Source organism: Heterodontus francisci, chromosome 17, assembly GCF_036365525.1.
Source record: "Heterodontus francisci isolate sHetFra1 chromosome 17, sHetFra1.hap1, whole genome shotgun sequence".
NCBI classification, from domain to species: Eukaryota; Metazoa; Chordata; class Chondrichthyes; order Heterodontiformes; family Heterodontidae; genus Heterodontus; species Heterodontus francisci.
Genome location: NC_090387.1, coordinates 26,369,013 through 26,391,106, shown reverse-complemented (window position 1 = coordinate 26,391,106; position 22,094 = coordinate 26,369,013). Strand labels below are relative to the sequence as shown.

Genomic DNA, 22,094 nt, shown 5'->3' with positions numbered 1-22,094 from the left:
ATTTTGCTTTTATTTTATCCTCATAAATCTCCTCTGTACCCTATCAAGTGCAATTACATCTTTCTGTAATAAGGTGACCAGAACTGCACACAGTACTCAAGTTGCAGCCTAACCAATGAGTTATACAGTTTCCGCATAAACTCCCTGTTCTTATATTCTATACCTCAGCTAATAAAGCAAAGGATTCCATATCCAGTTCTGAAGAAGGGTCACTGACCTGAAACGTTAACCCTGCTTCTCTCTCCACAGATGCTGCCAGACCTGCTGAGTATTTCCAGCATTTCTTGTTTTTATTAAAGGATTCCATATGCCTTCTTAACCACCTTATCGAACTGTCCTGCTACCTTCAGGAATCTGTGGATATTTACTCCAAGGTCCCTCACTTCCTCTACACCTCTCAGTATTTTCCCATTAATCATGTATTCCTTTGCCTTGTTTGACCTCACCAAATGCATCACCTCACACTTCTCCAGGCTGAATTCCATTTGCCACTTTTCTGCCCATCTGCCCATCAATATCTTCCTGCAGCCTACAGCTATCCTTCATGGTAAAGGATTTTGAGGTCTGTGACTGCTAATTTCAGGGATGAGAAATTTCCCATTGACTTCTTCTTCCAGACCCAGTCCGTTTTTTAAAACAAATCGCAGCCATCAGTTTCACAGCTGACAGGTGTTTAGACAAGAAACAGTGCTTCGGAACTTTGGACAAGTTTGGGGTTTTCCGGCGGGCTTTTAAACTAAAACAGAACCCACCGGAAAACCGCAAACTAGTCCGAAGTTCAGAAGCGCTGTTTCTTGTCTAAACACCTGTCAGCTGTGAAACTGATGGCTGCGATTTGCTTTAAAAAATGGACCAACCACAAAGCTGCTGTGGGGAGAGTTCCTGCGCTCTGCAACTGTCAGAGGGAGAGAGAGAGAAAGGGAGAGGGGAGACAGGGAGAGAGAATCGGGGTCAGGGAGGGAGGGGGGAGAGAGAGGAAGAGAGAGGGGGAGAGGGGAGAGAGAGAGAGAAGGGGCAGAGAGAGTGGGGACAGGGACAGAGAGGGGGGACAGGAACAGAGATGGAGAGTTGGGTGGGAGGGGATGGGGGGGGGGGGGGGGGGTGGGGAGATTCCAACATTCCAATGAGAAAGAAAAATTCCAAGAGGAGGACCCACCATCCGTGGTTAACTAAAAAAGTTAAAGATAGTATCAAACTTAAAGAAAAGCATATATATTATGCAAAGATGGGTGGCAAGTCAGAAGATTGGACGGAATATAAAAAAACAGCAAAGGTTGCCTAAAAGATTAAAAAGGAGGGAAAAATTAGAGTCTGAGAGAAAGCTGTCTAGAAATAAAAAGACAGTAAAAGTTTCTATCGATATTTAAAAAAGAGTTAACAAAGTGAGTATTGGTCCTATAGAAAGTGTGTCTGGGGAATTAATAATGCATAACAAGGAGATGGCAGATGAATTGAACAGGTATTTTGCATCGGTCTTCACTATAAAGGATACAAGTAACATCCCAGAATTAGCTATAAGTCAGGAAATGGAAGGGAGGGAGGAACTCAAGAAAATTACAATCAGCAGGGAAGTGGTACTGAGCAAATTGTTGGAGCTGCAGGCTGACAAGTCCCTGGTCCTTAAAAGAAGTGGCTAGCGAGATAGTTGATATGCTGGTTTTAATTTTCCAAATATCCCTATATTCGGGGAAGGTTCCATTAGATTGGAAAGTAGCAAATGTAACTCCCTTATTCAAAAAGGGAGGGAGACAGAAAGCAGGAAACGACAGGCCAGTTAGCTTATCATCTGCCATAGGGAAGATGCTAGAAGCTTTTATTAAAAATGTTGTAGCAGGGCACTTAGAAAAGTTTAAGGTAATTAGGCAGAGTTGCACATGGTTTTTTGAAAGGGAAATCATGTTTAGCCAATTTATTGGAGTTCTTTGAGGAAGGAACATGTGCTGTGGATAAAGGGGAACTGGTGGATGTACTGTACTTAGGGGCTGGATTTTAACAAGCCCTCGACGTCATGATCTGTGGCTGGGGCGGCCTGAAGATGGCGCTGGATGAGGCCCGCCATGGGCCTCGATGCCAGCAGGGCTTGGCCTGATCCTCCTGGCACCGGTGAGGCTCCATGGCAGGCCCCCCACCGCTGGGTGACAGGACCACAATTTAAATATGCAAATCAATGAAATTAATATATTTAAATACACTTACCTTCAATCTTGAAAGCCCGCCACGATCTTCAGTGCGGCGGCCGGCAGTCCCGCACCTTCAGATCCCCGTCTGGGGAAACCCGGAGCCACACTGGTGGGGAGGGGGCAGGAGGTAAGTTAGAACCATACAACCATAGAAAAGTTACGGCACAGAAAGAGGCCATTCAGCCTATCATGTCTGCACTGGCTAAAAAATCTAGCCGCCCAATCTAATCCCACTTTCCAGCACCTGGTCCATAGCCTTGCAGGTTACATCACTTCAGGTGCATGTCCTGTCCCTCTAATCCTTCTACTAATCACCTTAAACCTGTGCCCCCTGACAATTGACCTCTCTGCTACAGGAAACAGATCCTTTCTGTCTACTGTAGGTCCCTCATAATTTTGTACACCTCAATTAAGTCACCCCTCAGCCTTCTCTGTTCTAAGGAAACAACCCTAGCCTATCCAATCTTCCCTCAGTGCTGCAACTTTCAAACCCTGGCAACATTCTTGTGAATCTTCTCTGTACTATCTCTAAAGCAATTATGTCCTTCCTGTAATGTGGTGATCAGAACTGTACGCAGTACTCCAGCTGGTGGCCTAACCAGCGTTTTATACAGAGCCAGCATTACATCCCTGTTTTTGAATTCTATACCTTGGCCAATGAAGGAAAGCATTCCGTATGCCTTCTTCACCACTCTATCTGCCTGTCCTGCCACCTTCAGGGACTTGTAGACATGCACTCCTAGGTCTCTCACTTCTTCTACCCCTCTCAATGTCCTCCCGTTTATTGTGTATTCCCTTGCTTTGTTTGCCCTCCCCAAATGCATTACCTCACACTTCTCTGGATTGAATTCCATTTGCCACTTTTCCGCCCACTCAACCAAACCATTGATATCATTCTGGAGTCTACAGCTATCCTCTTCACTATCAACTACATGGCCAATTTTTGTGTCATCTGCAAATTTCCCAATCATACCTCTCACATTTAAGTTCAAATCATTAATATATACCACAAACAACAAGGGACCCAACATTGAGCCCTGTGGAATGCCACTGGAAACCATTTTCTATTCGCCAGTGTATTTGAATGGGGTCAAATACACGTAATGGGTGTAGGGGATCATGGGAAAGGTTGAACCTTAAACTTTGTGCAGTTTGGTCGGGGGAAAGGTTAGATGTAAAAGCTTAGTGTTTTCAGGGGGGAAAGGGCAAATAGTTATAGTAATTTTTTGGGGGGAGTGGGAAAGGGGCATAAGAAATTTATTTATTTAATTTTGGGGGATTTTTCTTTAAAAATTTAAATATGCCAGCAGTGCTGGCTGCCCTTTAAAAATGGCACCACCGCCTGCGCACAGGCAGCTAACACCATTGCCGAGGAAGGACAGTCCGTCCCCTCCACCTGATTGGGGCTGGGGTGGGGGGCGGGCCACCCCGGCTATTTAAATGAGTCGCCGTGCTTAAGATCGCAGTGGCCCTTTGGCGTACAGCCCACGCGGGCGGCCCCCATTTTTTGAGCTCACTGCCGAGATCGGCGGCGGGCTCTTAAAATCCAGCTCTAGATTTCCAGAAGGCATTTGATAAGGTGCCACATCAAAGGTTATTGTGGAAAATAAAAGCTCATGGTGTAGGGGGTAACATATTGGCATGAATAGAAGATTGGCTGGCTAATAGGAAACAGAGAGTAGGCATAAATGGGCCATTTTTCTGGTTGGTAAGATGTAACGAGTGGTGTGCCACAGGGATCAATGCTGGGACCTCAACCTTTTACATTTTATATAAATGATTTGAATGAAAGGACCAAAGGTATGGTTGCTAAATTTGCTGATAGCACAAAGATAGGTAGGAAAGTAGGTTGTGAAGAGGACATAAGGAGGCTACAAACGGATATAGAAAGATTAAATGAGTGAGCAAAGATCTGGCAAATGGAGTATAATGTGGGAAAATGTGAAATTGTCCATTTTGGCAGGAAGAATTAGAAAGAAACATATTCTCTAAATGGTGAGAGATTGCAGAGTTCTGAGATGCAGAGGGATCTGGGTGTTCTAGTGTATGAATCACATAAGGCTAGTATGCAGGTACAGCACGTAATTAGGAAAGCGAGTAGAATGTTATTGTTTATTGCGAGGGGAATTAATACAAAAGTAGGGAAGTTATGCTTCAGTTATACAGGGCATTGGTGAGATCACACTGGAGTACTGTGTACAGTATTGATCGCCTTATAGAAGGAAAAGGGGTTAGAAGCAGTTCAGAGAAGGTTTACTGGACTAATACCTGGAATGGGTGGGTTGTCTTATGAGGAAAGGTTGGACAGGCTAGGCTTGTATCCACTGGAGTTTAGAAGAGTATGAGGTGACTTGATTGAAACATATAAGATCCTGAGGGGTCTTGACAGGGTGGATGTGGAAAGGATGTTTCCTCTTGTGGGAGAATCTAGAACTAGGGGTCACTGTTTAAAAATAAGGGGTCACCCATTTAAGACACAGATGAGGAGAAATTTTTTCTCTCGAGGGTCGTGCGTCTTTGGAATTCTCTTCCTCAAAAGGTGGTGGAAGCAGGATCTTTGAATATTTTTAAGGCAGAGGTAGACAGATTCTTGATAAGCAAGGGGGTGAAAGGTTATTGGGGGTAGATGGGAATGTGGAGTAATCGGTTCACCATGAACTTATTGAATGGCGGAACAGGCTCAAGGGGCCGAGTGGCCTACACCTGCTCCTAATTTGTATGTTCGTAAGTTCATATGAGAGGAGTGAGAGGGGGAGAAAGAGAGAAGGGGGGGGGGAAGGGGAGGGGGGAGGGGGAGGGAAGGGGGAAGAGCAGAGAGAGCGGGAGAGAGAGAAAGAGGAGGGGGGAGGGTGGAGAGAGAGAAGGGGGAAAAGGGTGGAGAGAGAGATGGGAAAGGGTGGAGAGAGAGAGAGAAGGGGAAGAGAGAGGGGTGACAGGGAGAGAGTGAAAGGGGAGTGGGTGGGGAGAGAGAAAGAGAGGGGGGGACAGGGAGGGCGAGGTGGGGGACAAGGCGATTGAGGAAACAGAGAGAGAGTGAGGGCAGAGAAAGAGAGAGAGAGAAGGGGCAAAGAGAAAGAAGGGGCCGGGGGTGACGGGGGAGAGAGGGAGGGACAGAGAGAGAGGGGGTAGGGAGAGAGGGGGACAGGGAGAGAAGGGGTCAGGGAGAGAGAGGGGGCAGGGAGAGAAAGAGGGGGCAGGGAGAGAAAGAGGGAGGGGGACAGAGAGAGAGATGAGGGGAACAGGGAGAAAGAGAGATGGTGGGGACAGAGAGAGGGAGGGAGAAGGAGAGGGAGAGAGAGAGAGACAGGGAGAGAAAGACAGACAGCCAGAGGGGGAGAGAGAGGGACAGGCAGAGGGAAGGAGAGAGAGGGGAGGAGAGAGAGAGAGAGGGAGATGGGAGAGAGAGAGAGTGGGGGGAGAGAGAGAGAGTAGGGGATAGAGAGGGAGAGTGGGGAGGAGAGAGAGAGAGAGTGGGGGAGAGAGAGGGGAGGAGGAAGAGAGGAGAGGTGAGAGAGAGGAAGAGAGTGAGAGAGAGAGTGGACTGGGAGAGAGAGGGAGAGAGAGAGAGGGACAGATAAAGGGACATAGAGAGAGAAGGGAACAGACAGTAGGGACAGTGAGAGAGAGAGGGGGACAGACAGAAAGGGACAGTGAGAGAGAGAGAGGACAGACAGAAAGGAACAGTGAGTGCAAGAGAGAGGGACAGCAAGAGAGATGAGGGGAGGGGGGAGAGAAGGACAGAGAGGGGACAGAGACAGAAAAGGGGGAACAACACAGAGAAGGAGAACACGGAGAGGGAGGGGAGAGACAGACAGACAGTCAGACAGAGAGAGAAGTTGGAGAGAGTGTGATCAAGATCATTCCTGTCAGATGGACATCCATCCGTAATTCTCCGCATCGCTACAACAAGTACGCGGGCAAACACTGATGACTTGTCCAAGCAAAAAATGCCAGGTATCTCACTAAATCAGTGTCCAACATGGTGACCAGAAAGTAAGTCAATAAATTAGTCTTCTCATTTAAAGCTTCTTCACAAAAATGCACCTTTGTTGTTTGTTGTTTTGATTAATAGTAAGGTAAATTTCTAATGCCTTTATCTTTCAGAAATTGTCTCAGCTGCCCTCTATGTTATGACAATAATTGTAATGTGGCCCCTCACGCAAAAATGTTGGACACCCCTGCTCCAAACCTTTAATCTTGTGTTTTAAAATAACCTAGCAGCAAAAGTAATTACAAAAGTTATTTGCATTGGCATTGCATACTATTTTGCTTGCTAACTGGCTAATGCAGTTGTGATGCTCTCCATTGATGTTTGTATGCTTAGCTATTTTATAGGGAGAAATGTGTTTTGAATTGGACTTTGTTTTGATGGCATTAGATTGGCTATATACTTAATATACAGATTAATCATCCCATGTCTGTGGCTGAGTTGATAATTTTGTTAAGGTGTAACATGTCAGTGCCTATACTTTATTCTGGACGAGAGTCCAATTTCAAACATGGAGTAACTGGATGACTTCATTTTATTTATTCTTTGTAATTGAGACTTTGGCTGGTAAACCATTTTAGATTATCTCAATATTGCTGTTGAATTATCTGTACCCAAGCAGTCACTTGTAAAAATGAGACTTGCACCTTTGCTGCTTAATTCCATTGTACATCATAGCAAGGTGCAACAGTGAACTTTTCACAAGCTTGTATGGCTCTGCCCAGCCACTAATAGTCAATGGGATTTCCACTGGCAGGTCTAGGTTAGCCTAACTTCCTGATGTAGATCCACACTGTGTTTTCCTCAGTTATTCCAAAAGGGGAAATCACTGCACGATTTTGGACTAAAGCCAAATGATTAGCGTTCAGTGGGGTTTGAAAGAGTACCAAGGTAATGTAAAAGGAAGGTCTCACCAGAATTCCCCTGAAACTGTCCATTCAACAATCTGCTATATTCTGTGTAATGAAACTTTTGGTTTGGCTTTCAGGATAAAGACTACGGCAGCCTCTATGGTATAAATTATGTGGATCCGAATGAATTAGCACCTGTTCAGGTAGGATTCTGACATAGATCTTTCTTGTTCTTAATATAGTATTAAAGGAATCTCCATTTTTAGCAGGCTGGAATAGGAGATTCAAAGTACAAACCTAGTTCTGGGGTTTCACACCTCTGGCCAGAACCTGAAATGAGTGATCTCACGGCCCAGAATCCTTCGTTTGTTGTTATCTCCTTTAGCGCTAATAAATTTTAGTCGAACATTGAGGAGGTTGTGAAAATTCCTTTATGAATAAAACATTAGATTCAAAACATATTTCATAACTGATGATAGTTCTCTAGTTCTCAGATTTCATAACTGATGATAGTACACTGCCATCTGCATACATCGCAACCAATTAGTTCCAGTCAACATAAACTGTGCCACGGCTGCTAGAACCCTAAAATACGTCATCACGAGGTTGATGTATTATGTAAACTTCTCAAGGGAGAACTCCTTTACTAAGTTGCTATTGTCATGATTCTGCTCAAATGCTGCATCTCCACATACAGTGAATCCTCAGAATCTGGCTTCAGAACCCTCCGCAGAACTTTTTATTGAAGGATTTCCTCCAGTAACTGGAGTGAATCCAGGGAAATTCCAGTCCATGGTGCGAAACCCTATGATTCTACCCTCTGCGGTTGCCAACTCCTGGAAGATTAATTGCGTGCCAAACAGGAATGACACATTTTTCTCGAAGAAGTCCTGTGTTCCAAACTCCAAGAGAAAACATTGAAAATAAAATGAAGATATATGTTGCTTTTTTCATTGATCAAGCTAGCGGCACCTCCATTGGAAAAAAGAGCTGATCCTTGACACATCAACTAAAACCCGTTCTGCTGACAGTCCAACTCATCTGTTCTCTGCACAGTTGCTGCCTGACCTGCTGAGTGTTGGCAGCATTTTCTGTTTTTGTTTCAACTAAAACCAGTCTCCAGCGCAGATTCCTTTTCAGAATTGGTTTAATTGCCAGTCAGAAGGATTTTTTTTTTAAAAGAATGTAACCACACAGTGAAAGTCTTTATTAAAGCCAGTAATTATTTCTGAGGTCAATCAGCATGTGTCAGAAAGTAGTATTACATTGAAACAATGGTTCCCATTCCCTGGCCCTTTGCAAGGAGCCATTTAGACAGAAAGACTGATATGGCCGTCCATCAAAAATGTGCTGAACTGCAAGTCATCCATCACATCTCCCAGCTGTCCAGTTTTTCAGATTTAATCTGTATTTTAATTGTTTTAATAGATTTGCACTGTATTTAGAGTGTGAATGTAGAATATTTGCACAGTATTGACTGAAAGTGTGAACCATGTTACATGATTTTGAGAATTAAGAATCAGGGAAGTAATTACTCTTGATTTATGGGCTGTGATAGTGTTCTTTTGACACTAATCTACTTGTAAATGGCAGATTAATTTTGAACAGTGAAGAAAATACACTTTGATTTGAAGCAGTTATAAGCTGTTAGTATTTAAATAATCAACATGAGGAAGGGAAGCGGTGGTGTAATGGTAAAAATCTAGAGCCCAGGCTAATGTTCTGGGGACATGGGTTTGAATCCCACCACAGCAGATGGTAAAATTTGAATTCAGTTAATTAAAAAAATCTGGTTTTAACAAAAAAAGCTAACGGTGGCCATGAAACCATTGTCAATTGTTGTAAAAACCCATCTCGTTCACTAATGTCCTTTAGGGAAGGAAATCTGCTGTCCTTACTTGTTCCGGCCTACATTTGACTCCAGACCCAGAGCAATGTGGTTGACTCTTAAAATGCCCTCAGAAACACAGTTCAAGGGCAATAAATGCTGGCCTAGCCAGTGACTCTCACAAATAAAAAAAAAGTGAGGTGGTATCATGGTAAAATTCCTAGAAATTAACTTCTGTCGCAAGACCACAGTCATTTTATGAGAGTAAATTCCACAACAGAACACTGAAATGCTGGGTACTGGGCAGGCTGGGTTCAGGAAAACGAGGTCGACATGTGGCCGAACCAATGCTCTTTAAAGGCACTGCTGTTCATCGCCACCAGAAAGGCTTTATCTTTAAAAAATCCCTGAATGTAGAGACATGAAGAGCAGTAGTACTGCTCCCAGCTCCATGTTAAAACCATGGGTTGCTGCTAGCCACTGTGTGACCCCCAGGTCTTGATTGCCACCTTAATTCCACCCCCCCCCCCCCCCCCCCCCCAAACCCCAATCTCCCGATCATCACCTTAACTCCCTCCTGATTGTTACCTTGACCCCTTTCTGATCGCGCTGCTCTCTCAGGCACCCCTCTCTCATAATCACCCCCTGTCCCAATCACCCCCCCCCCCCAACCCGGTTGCTCCACCAACTCCCCCAGCAGGCATCCACAGGCTCTTGGTCTGATATAAATGAGGCCCCTGCCCAATTTCAGGTGTTACTTCTTTCATGGACTCTGTGCCAGTTTTATCTCTGCGGGGACAGAACACAGCAGCAATAAAATGTTGAGTGGCATGGAGACTGTATTCCTCTGTGTAAATACATGCACTCCATCTGATGAGAGCTGCAGATACATTGTCCCTTTAAATGAAATGTGCTTCAACCCTAGTAGAAACTCTTGTTGTAACCTTTGTAAGTTTACAGAGTATTCGTGTTGTTGCTTGAGTGTTTGCAGAGGTTCCCTTTTGCATAAATGAATTTCCCTGACACCCAGGTGACAACATAAAAAGAGCATAAAAACTCAGGAGGTGTGTGTAGCCTCTATCAATGCTACCGAATGGGAAAAGGTCTTGACTTACTTTGGTGAAGTCATTTGGGGTGGTGGATGTTGCTGTAACTGCTTTCATAGCCTCCCTCCATATACCCTGTGTTACTAAAAATCAATCTCTTATACATCATTCATCAAAGCCCACGCAGATTTGTCTGAGATTCCATCTAGCTGCTGATCCCTCACCCCACCACCCAGGCTGTTGCTGCATCATACATCTTATACTTGTGCTGCTACTGGTCAAAAAGTGATGTTTCCCCCTTTAACTAGCTGTAGCCTTTCCTCCCAGTGGAAGTTACCCAATGAGGAATGCTATTACTGCTCCTACCCTACCCCAGATGTACAAATAGGGGCCGGGATTTTTGTTGAGGTGGGGGAAGGCCAGAAGATTGCAGCGGCAGCGACCCACCATGGAGCCTGACGTCGGGATTGCCGGACTCGATCTTCCCGGTGGTGGCGAGGCTCCGTCGTGGCCCCCACATGGCTCGGCAACGGGACCCAACTTTAAATATTTAAATAAAGGAAATGAATAAATTTAAATACAATTCACTGTGATCTTACTGGCTGTCCGGGATTATCCATGTGACTGCCAGTACTCACACACCTTCACTCCCTGTCCAATGAAAGTTGCTGCCACCGAGATGGGGAAGGGGGACCTTAGGTTTTTAATGAAGTGAGTGGGGGGGGGGGAGGGGGGGAGGTGACAGGATCAAATCTGCATTTCTAGTTTGGGGGGAAGGGCTGACCTTTGCACTTTGTGCAGTTGGTCGGGGGAAGAGGTCAAATCTTCAATGTAAGTGATTTGGAGGGCTGGGGAACGGGGCGGCTATTTATTTTCATGGTATTGGGGGGGCGGTTATGGGTCAGAAATTTATTTACAGTGTAGTGAGGGGGGTGTGGGTATGGGGTTCAACTGTGCAGATCTGGCAGCCCCTTAAAAATGATGCAAGCACCTGCACAGAGGCAGCTGACACCAGTCAGGGTGTTGCAGAGCCCGCCACCTACAATTTGATTGGGAGGAGGGAGTGTGGACTGCCCTGTGTATTTAAATGAGCTGCCGCATGCTAGATCGCGGAGGCATTACAGCGCACGGCCCTTGCTTGTGGGCCACCATTTTTGTTGTCCACCGCCGGGAGTGGCGGCGGGGAAATAAAATTCAGCCCAAGATCTTGGGAGGTACTTCAGTGGTATCATGCTCAACCCCCACTTGCCAAGAATGAGGCACGTTAATTTTGACATGAACATTGATTTTAAACTGTTACTGGAGTGAGGGGAGGACTTGTTAAACAGATCAGCCATGGCTGGAAAAGACATTTGCATATTAACAGACAGTGTTTGGAAGGACAAAGCAGCCATTCCCAGACATTCAACCCACAATGGACTTTTGATCATTAGATGTTGAAGGTGGGGGATCTCACATTCCAGGTTGACTGCTAAGATGGCTGAATACACAAATGGACATGGGCAAACCAGCTAGTCACATGACTAACCTGCTGGGCAGCTTAAGATTTTTGAATTTGTACAAACAGTTTGGGCAGAAAGCTGCTTGCTCCTGGACTGAGAAGCTCTCTCTCCTGTCTGCTCCCATCTCTTTCTCACAAGCCTCTGAATACACTGAAGACAAATGAACCCCAAGAGAGAGAAGTTTCCTACAACAAACAAGGTTTAAAAAGAATACTGGGCCCTAATGAAAAGCAAGATCTATCTACAATCAAGGACTCTACAGCGAGCTCGAAGAACCGTAACAACAGCTCTTCAGATATTGCCTCAAACCTTTCCACTTTATTTTTCTTCTGCTCTTTTCTGTCTCTATTTCCATGTGTGTGTTGCATATGCACGCTAGCATGGGGCGCGGCCTGTATCCATAGGCGTTAACCGAATTAGAGTTTAAGTTCAAGTTTAATACATTTCAACTTTTCTTCTTTAAACCTAAGAAAGCCTGTGTTTAGAATTAGAATAGAATATTACAGCGCAGTACAGGCCCTTCGGCCCTCGATGTTGCGCCGATCATCAGACCTACACTATTCCATTTACATCCATATGTCTATCCAATGACCACTTAAATGCTCTTAAAGTTGGCGAGTCTACTACTGTTGCAGGCAGGGCGTTCCACGCCCCTACTACTCTCTGCGTAAAGAAACTACCTCTGACATCTGTCCTATATCTTTCACCCCTCAACTTAAAGCCATGTCCCGTCGTGTTTGCCATCCTCATCCGAGGAAAAAGACTGTCACTATCCACCCTATCTAACCCTCTGATTATCTTGTATGTCTCTATTAAGTCTCCTCTCCTCCTCCTTCTCTCTAACGAAAACAACCCCAAGTCCCTCAGCCTTTCCTCGTAAGACCTTCCTTCCATACCAGGCAACATCCTAGTAAATCTCCTCTGCACCCTTTCCAAAGCTTCCACATCCTTCCTATAATGCGGTGACCAGAACTGCACGCAATACTCAAGGTGCGGCCTCACCAGAGTTTTGTACAGCTGCATCATGACCTCGTGGCTCCGAAACTCGATCCCCCTACTAATAAAAGCTAACACACCATATGCCTTCTTAACAGCCCTATTAACCTGGGTAGCAACTTTCAGGGATTTATGTACCTGGATACCAAGATCTCTCTGCTCATCTACACTACCAAGAATCTTCCCATTAGCCCAGTACTCTGCATTGCTGTTACTCCTTCCAAAGTGAATCACCTCACACTTCTCCGCATTAAACTCCATTTGCCATCTCTCAGCCCAGCTCTGCAGCCTATCTATGTCCCTCTGTACCCTACAACACCCTTCGACACTATCCACAACTCCACCGACCTTCGTGTCATCCGCAAATTTACTAACCCACCCTTCTACACCCTCATCCAGGTCGTTTATAAAAATGACAAACAGCAGTGGCCCCAAAACAGAACCTTGCGGTACACCACTAGTAACTAAACTCCAGGATGAACATTTGCCATCAACCACCACCCTCTGTCTTCTTTCAGCTAGCCAATTTCTGATCCAAAGCTCTAAATCACCTTCAACCCCATACTTCCGTATTTTCTGCAATAGCCTACCGTGGGGAACCTTATCAAACGCCTTACTGAAATCCATATACACCACATCCACGGCTTTACCCTCATCCACCTGTTTGGTCACCTTCTCGAAAAACTCAATAAGGTTTGTGAGGCATGACCTACCTTTCACAAAACCGTGCTGACTATCGCAAATGAACTTATTCTTTTCAAGATGATTATAAATCCTGTCTCTTATAACCTTTTCCAACATTTTACCCACAACCGAAGTAAGGCTCACAGGTCTATAATTACCAGGGCTGTCTCTACTCCCCTTCTTGAACAAGGGGACAACATTTGCTATCCTCCAGTCCTCCGGCACTACTCCTGTCGACAATGATGACATAAAGATCAACAACAACGGCTCTGCAATCTCTTCCCTGGCTTCCCAGAGAATCCTAGGATAAATCCCATCTGGCCCAGGGGACTTATCTATTTTCACTCTTTCCAAAATTGCTAACACCTCCTCCTTGTGAATCTCAATCCCATCTAGCCTAGTAGGCTGTATCTCAGTAATCTCCTCGGCAACATTTTCTTTTTCTACTGTAAATACTGACGAAAAATATTCATTTAACGCTTCCCCTATCTCCTCTGATTCCGCACACAACTTCCCACTACTATCCTTGATTGGCCCTGTTCTAACTCTTATCATTCGTTTATTCCTGATATACCTATAGAAAGCCTTAGGGTTTTCTTTGATCCTATCCGCCAATGACTTCTCGTGTCCTCTCCTTGCTCTTCTTAGCCCTCCCTTTAGATCCTTCCTGGCTAGCTTGTAACTCTCAAGCGCCCTAACTGAGCCTTCACGTCTCATCCTAACATAAGCCGCCCTCTTCCTCTTGACAAGCGCTTCAACTTCTTGAGTAAACCACGGCTCCCTCGCTCGACAACTTCCTCCCTGCCTGACAGGTACATACTTATCAAGGACACGCATTAGCTGCTCCTTGAATAAGCTCCACATTTCGTTTGTGCCCATCCCCTGCAGTTTCCTTCCCCATCCTACACATCCTAAATCTTGCCTAATCGCGTCATAATTTCCTTTCCCCCAGCTATAATTCTTGCCCTGCGGTATATACCTGTCCCTGCCCATCGCTAAGGTAAACCTAACCGAATTGTGATCACTATCGCCAAAGTGCTCACCTACATCTAAATCGAACACCTGGCCGGGTTCATTACCCAGTACCAAATCCAATGTGGCATCGCCCCTGGTTGGCCTGTCCACATACTGTGTCAGAAAACCCTCCTGCACACACTGGACAAAAACAGACCCATCTAAAGTACTCGAACTATAGTATTTCCAGTCAATATTTGGAAAGTTAAAGTCCCCCATAACCAGTACCCTGTTACTCTCGCTCCTGTCGAGAATCATCTTCGCTATCCTTTCCTCTACATCTCTGGAACTATTCGGAGGTCTATAGAAAACTCCCAACAGGGTGACCTCTCCTCTCCTGTTTCTAACCTCGGCCCATACTACCTCAGTAGACGAGTCCTCAAACGTCCTTTCTGCCGCTGTAATACTTTCCTTGATTAACAATGCCACACCCCCCCCTCTTTTACCCTCTTCTCTGTTCTTACTGAAACATCTAAATCCCGGAACCTGCAACATCCATTCCTGCCCCTGCTCTACCCATGTCTCTGAAATGGCCACAACATCAGGATCCCAGGTACCAACCCATGCTGCAAGCTCACCCACCTTATTCCGGATGCTCCTGGCGTTGAAGTAGACACACTTTAAACCAAGTTCTTGCTTGCCAGTGCCCTCTTGCGTCCCTGTAACCTTATCCCCTACCTCACTACTCTCAACAGCCTGTACACTGGAACTACAATTTAGGTTCCCATTCCCCTGCTGATTTAGTTTAAACCCCCCCCGAAGAGCACTAACAAATCTCCCCCCCAGGATATTGGTACCCCTCTGGTTCAGGTGAAGACCATCCTGTTTGTAGAGGTCCCACCTACCCCAGAAAGAGCCCCAATTATCCAGGAAACCAAAACCCTCCCTCCTACACCATCCCTGCAGCCACGTGTTCAACTCCTCTCTCTCCCTATTCCTCTCTTCGCTAGCACGTGGCACAGGCAACAACCCAGAGATAACAACTCTGGTTGTTCTCGCTCTAAGCTTCCACCCTAGCTCCCTGAATTTCTGCCTTAAATCCCCATCTCTCTTCCTACCTATGTCGTTGGTGCCTATGTGGACCACGACTTGGGGGTGCTCCCCCTCGCCCTTAAGGATCCCAAAAACACGATCGGAGACATCACGTACCCTGGCACCTGGGAGGCAACACACCAACCGTGAGTCTCTCTCGTTCCCACAGAACCTCCTATCTGTTCCCCTAACTATGGAGTCCCCAATGACTAATGCTCTGCTCCTCTTCCCCTTTCCCTTCTGAGCAACAGGGACAGACTCTGTGCCAGATATCTGTACCCCATTGCTTACCCCTGGTAAGTCGTCCCCCCCAACAGTATCCAAAACGGTATACCTGTTGTTGAGGGAAACGGCCACAGGGCATCCCTGCACTGCCTGCTGGTTCCCTTTCCTTCCCCTGACGGTAACACATCTACCTACTTCTTTTACCTGAGGTGTGACTGCCTCCCTATAACTCCTGTCAATAATCCCCTCCGCCTCCCGAATGATCCGAAGTTCATCCAGCTCCAGCTCCAGTTCCCTAACGCGGTCTGCGAGGAGCTGGAGTTGGGTGCACTTCCCGCAGATGCAGTCAGCAGGGACACTCTTGGCGACCCCTACCTCCCACATTCTGCGGGAGGAACATACAACTGCCTTTACCTCCATTCCCGCTATTCTAGATTCCCAATAAATCTACTGAAAAACCAAACGAAAAAAAAAAAGTCAAAACTTGTTCGCTTAGCAATCCGACGGACTGAACTTTTTAAATAAAAAGCTTACCTTATCAACACACCAGAGTCCTTTTTTTTTTGGTTAGAGGAGGAGGGTGGGTGGGAGACACTACACGTGTAGTGTCTCGGGTACTGCCACTGCCCAAATAAATACTTTTCCCTTACCCAGCAGTCCCCTGGTCCTCCGAAACAAAAGGGGATTAACTTGTAACTTACTGAAATTGACCGCTCAGCTGAAAGTCCGCTCCGCACCTCGTTCTGTCAAAGCTGCTCCTCGCAAAAGACAAAGATTTTAAAACTGCCCAAATAAATACTTTTCCCTTACCCAGCAGTCCCCTGGTCCTCCGAAACAAAAGGGGATTAACTTGTAACTTACTGAAATTGACCGCTCAGCTGAAAGTCCGCTCCGCACCTCGTTCTGTCAAAGCTGCTCCTCGCAAAAGACAAAGATTTTAAAACTGCCCAAATAAATACTTTTCCCTTACCCAGCAGTCCCCTGGTCCTCAGAAACAAAAGGGGATTAACTTGTAACTTACTGAAATTGACCGCTCAGCTGAAAGTCCGCTCCGCACCTCGTTCTGTCAAAGCTGCTCCTCGCAAAAGACAAAGATTTTAAAACTGCCCAAATAAATACTTTTCCCTTACCCAGCAGTCCCCTGGTCCTCCGAAACAAAAGGGGATTAACTTGTAACTTACTGAAATTAACCGCTCAGCTGAAAGTCCGCTCCGCACCTCATTCTGTCAAAGCTGCTCCTCGCAAAACCTCGCTGGTTTCTTTGCCTTATAATTGGAAAGCGGTGAACAAGGATTCATGTTGACCTTAAAATAAAACCCTGTTACAGTAAGACCAGGTGAAGGCTGAAAGGGAACCTTAGACCTCTTTCTCACCTGGTTGTAACAGAAATTTGAGTGCTACCCTCCTGGATTTTACCCACAGACAAACGAGAGAAATTGGAAGTGGGAAGTCAAATTGTTCCCAATCAAAAAAGAGCAAGATTTCAATACAGGTTTTCTTGTGGTTGGCTGATGAGTTTCCTTTAATTTATAAGTTGGTTTCCCAGGGGAGAACCTTTCCTAATCACCCCCACAAATCCAAAAAGGACAAAGGGTGGCAAGGTGATCTCCGCCCAGGCAGTCCTGGGAGAGAAAGGAAAGCAGGAGACACAGGGGGCCCTCCTCCAGCCAAAAAGGAAGGTGCTGTGAGCAAGAGTGAGACCCGGAGACCTGTGTTCTTCCATTGTAATAAAGCAGGGCATTTAAAAGCTGACTGCTGGAAACTAAAGGGAAAACCAATAGGGTTAATCAGGGCACACCTGCTCAGTGAAGACGGGGGCCTTGATGGAAAGCTGTGGCTTTAACTGCAGTAAGAGTGAGACCCAGAAAGCTTACGGCTGCAAGTGCAGGAAAAGCTAATAGGATTCCTGAAGGTTATCAAGGTTTCGTGTCGGAAGGAAAAGTAACACCATACCCCTCGAATGGGGCAGGCAAGCCCATATTAATTCTCAGGGACACAAGGGCCACTAGATCCCTTTTACTGGGAAAAGGCCTGACCTTTCCCCCAGAGAGTGCAGTGAACACCAGAATGGTGGTGAATGGTGTTGAAGGGCGATGTATGCCTGTACGTGTACACCAGGTGCACCTGGAGTGCGACCTAGTTTTGGGACCGGTGACCGTAGGGATTGTCCCTAATTTGCCTGTGGACAGAGTTGACCTGCTGCTAGTTAATGATCTGGCAGGGGTGAAGGTGGTAGCCCCCCCAGTAGTGAAAGAAAGGCCGCAGGAGATCAGAGAGACTGGGCGGTGGCAGGAGACGATCCCTGCAGTTTCCCTAATGTGTAGTGGATCAGGCCATGATCAAAGCAGCTCCCCCAGAGGAGACTGAAATAGCACTGCAGGCAGATGACCAGGTCAGTCTGTCTGAGATTTTCTTTGGAAAGTTAGGAGACCCAGGGAATGAATTAACTGGATTTTCCCTAGTTGTGGCCCAGCGAGTCGACCCAGTATTGCGAAAGTTAGCACAGGCTGTCCAGTCTGAAAGTGAAGCAGAGGGAGTCCCTGATTGCTACTATTTATAGAATGAGGTACGGATGAGGAAATGGAGTTCTCCTCACAGGCCCGAGAGCAAGGAGTGGGTAGTAGTTCACCAGTTAGTGGTGCCACAGAGGTACCGGAGAGAAATATTAAGAAAGGCCCACAAGACTACTGTATCTGTACATGCCGGTATACGAAAGACCAAAGCTCGCATAAGACAGCAGTTTGACTGGCCAAAACTTCACAAAGGTGTGGTGGAATACTGCAGGAGTTACCACATGTGCCAGATTGAGGTGAAACCCCAACCTACGGTGAAACCTGCACCCCTAAGTCCTGTACTGGTGTTAGGAAGACCCTCCAGCAGAGAGCTGGTGGACGGTAAGGGAACCCCACCGAGAACAAAAGGGGAAAGGCAGGCGCAAGGTTGGCAAAAGGTTAGACAGAGAAGGGGAAAACGTGACCAAGAAGGCAGATTAAAGGAAGCCTGAGAAGAATCCCAGATGAAAACCCCTACTGTCCAGTCAGCCAACCCTAATAAATGTGAAAAATTAGATCGCACATCATCCTACGTAAATGCAGACACTAGAAGCACCCCACCAGAGTTGCAAACAGCATTTACAGAAATCTGCAGAGACAAAGAAATACCTCTAAGGGGCAGAGAAACTGTGAGAGTGGTGCCTCACCTAGTTGAAATGCCATGGGAGAGTGCAGTAGAGTCTGCACAAATACTTGCAGGCAGGAGTGTCCTCTGGGACAAGGGGAGATTAGCAAAGAAACCTCCCCCACAGTCGGAAAAAAAGCAAACCACCCATTCCCTGAAGTCAAAAGCCTTTGCATGACGAAGCAAAGCATTGAAAGAGAGTTCAGGATAGACCCACCCACTACTGATCCTTTAAAAAAAAATTACCTCAGCAGGAACAAAGACATTCAGCAGCCATGGAAATGGGCAAATGGAAGAGAAACTTCCCCAAAAAAACCACGTTTATTGGGATGCCAAAAAAGGGGCAATTAAAGCAGCACTGGCACCAAGAGAAGACAGGCTGTAATAGTAATGTCACTAGACTAGTAATCCAGAGTCCAGGCTAATCTTCTGGGGACATGTGCTTGAATCCCACCATGGCAGATTGTGAAATTTGAATTCAATTAATAAATCTGGAATTAAAAGCTAGTCTAAAGGTGACCGTGAAACCAGTGGCGATTGTCTTAAAAACCCAGCTGGTTCACTAATGTCCTTTAAAGAAGGAAATCTGCTGTCCCTGCCTGGTCTGGTCTACATGTGACCCCAGACCCATAGCAATGTGGTTGACTCTTAAAAATGCCATCTGAGATGGCACTCAGTTCCAGGGCAATTAGGGATGGGCAATAAATGCTGGCCTTGCCAGTGACACTCATATCCCACAAACGAATAAAAAAAAATCTATTTCTGCTGGTTGGGGAGTCTAGGACGAGGGGGCATAGTCTAAAAATTACAGACAGACTTTTCAGAAGTGAAATTAGGGAACACTTCTATCGACAAAGGGTGATAGAAGTTTGGAACTCTCTTCCACAAATGGCAGTTGATGCTAGATCAATTGTTATTTAATCTGAGATATAGATTTTTGTTATGCAAAGATATTGGGCAGAGGCAGGTACATGGAGTTAGGTCGCAGATCAGCCGTAATCACATAGAATGGCAGAACAGGCTTGAGGGACTAAACGGCCTACTCCTGTTCCTATGTTCCTCTAAGTGTAGCTGCCTTTGAACTGAATTGTTGGTCTTGTTGAAAATCATCCCGGTTATTTAGACCATAATTTGCTGGGTCATTTCCATTGTGCTTAGGAGATTCTGAGCCATGTCTGAACAATTGGTACCTAGATAAAATTTTGCACTTGCATTGTGCATGAAAGTCATTGGGACTATAGTGATGCCTGAATTCAGGAGCAGATCACAGGCTGGAATTTGAGTTTGTTCCTAGTGAGGATGTCAGTAATTATGTGCAACAGCAAATTGGATTGCGACAAAATATGGAGTGGTGCAGTTTAACCAAAGGCAATCATGTGTAATGCTAACTACTTGCAATGTTAGCACTATTAATATTTTAATCTTCGTAGGTTGCTAAAATTTTAAATTTCTTCTTGTAATTTTAAATATATTGACAATACCTTCATAATCAATATAAAAAAATGACATTTGAAGGTGAAGGCTTCCTCCGTTCACTTTTATAATTAAGTGATGAACTTATTGTTTATACTCTACGAATAACCAATACACTTTATTGTAATTATATTTCTGCATAGCATTAACCATTTGTTTCTTAATCCAAAGGGTTCAGTAAAAGCTTTGTACCACTACCAGAGTCAACAACAAGATGAATTGACTTTTCCTAGAGGTGCCATCATCCACAATGTCAAAAAACATGATCAAGGATGGTGAGATTTTTTCTTCTTCAGCTAACATAGGAAAGTTAATTATTTTTCAGGATTTTCTTTATCCAGTTACAGTTTAAGGGGTGAAAATCAAGGAAGGATAGGTTTGGTGAGTTAGGAAGGCTTGCTTGTGGATGGCGTACTGTGACAGAAGATGCATTTGTAGCTAGCAGGTGACACTGGCTGGAAGAAGGTGACAGAGGTTCAGAGCGCTATCCTAGAGCACTGTGAGGGTAATGAAGGAAGGAGTGTCACATATATAAGACACTGAGAAAAGGGTCAGCATGAGCAGGTAGCTTACCTTGGCTGCTCTGGTGAGATAATTAAACTTTTTCTGGTAGTGCAAATCAGTCCTGGAAGTCAAAAAACCACCATTTATCATCACAGCTACCTCCTTCCACAGATGATGCACCACATTTTTGATCAGTCTCCCAATGCCCAATCCCAAGCAACCCATTCTTCCTGTCTTGTACCTCTGTCAGGAGGCCATCCCATTCAGAATCCCTGCAGTTTGTTGCTCATTTCTATGATCTGGTTTCTGTCCTTCCTGCCCAGTTGGCCTGCTTCCTCTAAAGTTGCTATTTCCCCCTTAAGCAGCAGCAGACTTTACATCCTGCTGTTACACCAGGCCTCTATTTCTCCCAGCTCCATTTTTTCTTACCCCCTCACCTTGCCAGCCATGCAAGGCACTTTTGGGGACTAATTCCTGTCTATGCCATAGTATTTGCTCTGCCCTGCACCTTGCAAGCCTGCACGCCTCTATATATTCAAATTGTCTAACCCATAACTTAGAACAGGGTCTAGGAACCCAGAAAGTCACGTGAGCCCTGCTTCACTTCTGGTGATGTAACAAATTATTCTTATAACTACAGCTCTTAAAACTCTTCCTATTACTGCAGGAAATGTGCTGAAAGCACTTTCTTTCTAATCTTTAACTTTTCTTCTGTATTGCAGTTGCACTTGGCATATTGCCTGATCATTGCTTGGCTGTTTGTCTGCTTTCCTGTGTACTCTGAGTCAGGAAGAGCAAGGGAGGGCACACTTTGGGCTGAATTTTATTTGGGCGCGCGTGCCTGGCAGCACCATTTCAACTCAGCGGCGCCCGCATTTAACAGCCACCACAGAGCCCCCGTGATACTATGCGCGGGGGCTCATTAGCATCACTGTGCCTCCCCTCCCCTCCGATATTAGGTGGGGAGAGGTGGGACATTTGGCGCAGTGAGGAAACCTTTGACAGCTGTGCAGCAGGTGCTGGGGCCAGAAAAAACAACAGACCTGAGGATTGGGAGCAGTTTAGAATTCAGCAAAGGGGGACCAAAAGATTGATTAAGAAGGGAAAAATAGAGTACGAGAGCAAGCTTGCGGGGAACATAAAAACTGACTGTAAAAGTTTCTGTAGGTATGTGAAGATTGGTGAAGACAAATGTAGGTCCCTTACAGTCAGAAACAGGGGAATTTATTATGGGGAACAAAGAAATGGTTGACCAACTAAATGCATACTTTGGTTCTCTCTTCACAAAGGAGGACACAAATATCATACCAGAAATGTTGAGGAACACAGGGCTTAGTGAGAGAGAGGAACTGAAGGAAATCAGTATTAGTAGAGAAATGGTGTTGTGGAAATTGATGGGATTGAAGGCCAATAAATCCCCAGGGCCTGATGGTATGCATCCCAGAGTACTTAAGGAAGTGGCCCTAGAAATAGTGGCTGCATTGGTGGTCATCCTCCAAGATTCTATAGACTCTGGAACAGTTCCTACAGATTGCAGGGTAGCTAATGTAACCCCACTATTTAAAAAGGGGGGTAGAGAGAAAGCAGGGAATTA

At 45.6% G+C, this 22,094-nt stretch overlaps 1 protein-coding gene across 2 annotated transcripts in view; it reads left to right on the top strand.

Annotated features, from left to right (window-relative positions):
• plcg2 (phospholipase C, gamma 2) overlaps positions 1-22,094 on the top strand; it is a 224,792-nt gene that overhangs the window by 161,806 nt on the left and 40,892 nt on the right. For both annotated transcript variants that reach the window (XM_068049178.1, XM_068049179.1), the window contains 2 exons: positions 7,157-7,222; positions 20,168-20,271. In XM_068049178.1, the coding sequence (XP_067905279.1) occupies positions 7,157-7,222; positions 20,168-20,271 (170 nt within the window). The remainder of the gene's footprint in view (positions 1-7,156; positions 7,223-20,167; positions 20,272-22,094) is intronic.